We start from the raw sequence: 2863 nt of genomic DNA on the forward strand, positions 1-2863 counted from the left end.
AAAAAATGCTGGGTTGTTTCAACCCAACTTTGGGTCAAATATGGACTAACCCAACCGTTGGGTTAAATTTTTACATTAAATTTTTAACCCAAAAGTTGGGTTAGTCCATATTTGACCCAAAGTTGGGTTGAAACAACCCAGCATTTTTTAGAGTGTAGTTTGCTCAATTTTTGTTTTTCTGGTTTTCAGGTTGCTGTCAAAACCGTCCATATGATCCAGGAGTTTTGCTCAGTTAAAATGATTGACATTTAATCAGAAAATGAAAGAACAATAGGTTACATCAGTAGCATTTTGCATTAATGTTTCATAAGGATGCCCACTGCACTGCCAAACAGAGGAGCAGCGATAGCAAAGCAAGACTTTTTGTGGCACAGCCGCTCATGCAGGGTGCAGACGGGATTACTTTGAGATCAGGAAGTGTCCCTTTATTGTGTGATCCGTTGTTCTGGAAATACACATGCAAAAGAGCATCAGGTAAACACAGCTGTAGTCAGAGCAGAAGCAGTTAAGTTTGAAAGCTTCATATTGTGGAGGAGTGGACACTTACATTTGAGTTTGTGACCACGACGAGCTGGTCGATTCTCTTCAGTGTTTGTTGGTATTGATTGATAGACATGTCATTCCAAGTCTTCATGAACATCATATTGACCCAATTACTGCAAAGTTAACAAATAAAAGCTGCATTATCATTAGGACAAATATTAAAAGGGAAACTCATTAAAACAATCAGTGTTTTAAATTAAATTACGCAGTATCGTTTGCTCCCATCTCAGATATTAAAGTAGCTGCATTAGGGAGGCTTATACAGCTGCTCAGATTCATCGCTGGATAGTAGAAGAGGAAGGCCAAACACATCTCATCTGAAGTTGAGAGCCCCCCCTGCGGGCAGATAAAGGGAGTTTTACACATCTATAATCTTTCTTCTGTGTTTTTAAGTATTACACAAATAGAGTGCTGCAGGGATGATGTATTTTTGTTGGCCAATCCCAGAAACCGGCATTTTAGCACTTCCAGTTCCATTGTCCTGATGTCAGTGGGTTTTTTGAATGGGTTTTTGGTTAAATGCCTGATATGAGGTCTTTGGTTAACACAAGCTCAAGATATTTTCATGTTTTATTCTACAATGTAAAATACATCGGTAATACACCTTTGTAATTTTTTTTAAAGCTTTTGTCTTGAAAAAGGCAGTAACTAACAAGTGGTTAAATGGGACTACAGAGATCGTCTGGGACATTGAATGGTGAACAGGTAAACTCATCTACTCCAATAGTTCATTTTTACAGCCTCACTGTGTTTATAAACATGCTTTTGCAAACTATTCTAACTCAAACTTTTAGGGAAATTTTTTTTTAAATAAAGACTGAAAGAGTTGTCAGAAGCGTAATGGCAGTAATGTTAAAGTTATGTGACCATGGTGTAGTTCTTTTATAGCCTACATTAGCTTTTTACTTCTGGCGATTGTATTTAGGCTTAGAAATGAATGAATGTTGTGTTCATTTGTGAAAATTATCATGAAGAAACAAAGCTTGTAAGAATCAAACTTTTGTTAGCTACAGATCTTATTTTCTGCAATAATCCAAAAGTCAATGGAAAAAATCCTATTGGGTTTTAGTCAAGGGAACCTGGGTGATACCAACTTCCAGTTTGTCCTACAAAATTACTTCACTGCAGCACGCTATACTTTATGGCTGTTCTATGTTTTTACTGGATAGCAAAAAGGAACCTATAGGAAAAGTGTGAGAAACAGGATCAGGAAATCTCATAAATATGATTAAACCTCATACACATTTCTGGAACTGAACATATGAAAACATATGTGCACCCACCAGGCTCTGACTTTTAATATAATCTGGATTTTAAGATAATGAAAATCAGTGAAATTTGAAGATACATGCTATTGTAGAAAAGACAATATGATCCTCTGTGTAAATGTACCAACCCATGTGAGTGTGCTGCGGTTTTCAGTATTATAGGTGCACTCCACCAGCAATTTGTCACCCTGAAAGACCAAAAAGTTGCTTTATTTCATTTATTGCCAATAATTATATACTAATATATATATATATATATATATATATATATATATATACAAAGTGAAATTTGGTCAAAGAGGCCCCATATGTGCTTCCCCATTCAGAACCCACATAGAGATTACCCATGTGGGTTCTACCTTGGGCCCATGCAGGCAGCCTATATGGGACTGATTGTGTTAGCCCTTGTCTGACCCATATCGGTTGGCCAAGCAGGCCCCATATGTGTTTCCCCCAGTGTTGGGTAAGTTACTCAAAAAAAGTAATCAATTACTAGTTACTAATTCCATCTTCAACAGTGTAATTAGATTACTGTACAAATTACTCTCCCCCAAATTTTTTTTATTACTAATTACTTTTTCTAAATCCTATATCAACCTTGACAAGTTAATGATACAGGGATAGACATGAAATGGTTAATTTAATTCTCTCAAGTAAATACATATATTTAGATTATGGTCCAATTCTCACTATTAACTAATTATTAACTATGACTTTTGCCTCAAAATTCTCCTATTTACTGCTTATTAATACTCAGTAAAATAGTTGTTAAGTTTAAGTATTGGGTAGGATTAAGGATTGTTTAAATTTGGCTTTTGCTATTGTGCATTGCATATATTTGATATTTATGCTTGAAATCATTAAAAACCTTTTTCAAACCGAAATCATTAAAAACCTTTTTCAAACCTTTTAACACTTACCAACTTCACTGTCTTAGTTTTGCCCAAATTTGTCACTTCTTGATATTCAAAATCATAGTTTTCATCCACAGCTAGAAAATCGATCTGTTTACCTCCTCTGAAGAGGTAAAAAAAAAAAAAAAAAAGAAAAAA

General features: G+C 35.0%; 1 protein-coding gene across 1 annotated transcript in view; it reads right to left on the minus strand.

The window, feature by feature from the left end:
- Positions 1 to 292: 292 nt before the first annotated feature.
- LOC107697075 (DBH-like monooxygenase protein 2 homolog) overlaps positions 293 to 2863 on the minus strand; it is an 11572-nt gene continuing 9001 nt past the window's right edge. The window contains exons 12-16 of the mRNA XM_016497719.1: positions 2732 to 2828; positions 1940 to 1999; positions 749 to 879; positions 548 to 656; positions 293 to 445 (exon numbers count right to left, since the gene is read on the minus strand). Of these exons, the coding sequence (XP_016353205.1) occupies positions 305 to 445; positions 548 to 656; positions 749 to 879; positions 1940 to 1999; positions 2732 to 2828 (538 nt within the window). The 3' untranslated portion in view covers positions 293 to 304. The remainder of the gene's footprint in view (positions 446 to 547; positions 657 to 748; positions 880 to 1939; positions 2000 to 2731; positions 2829 to 2863) is intronic.

This window comes from Sinocyclocheilus anshuiensis, unplaced genomic scaffold, assembly GCF_001515605.1.
Source record: "Sinocyclocheilus anshuiensis isolate Anshui unplaced genomic scaffold, SAMN03320099.WGS_v1.1 scaffold38, whole genome shotgun sequence".
Taxonomy (NCBI): Eukaryota; Metazoa; Chordata; class Actinopteri; order Cypriniformes; family Cyprinidae; genus Sinocyclocheilus; species Sinocyclocheilus anshuiensis.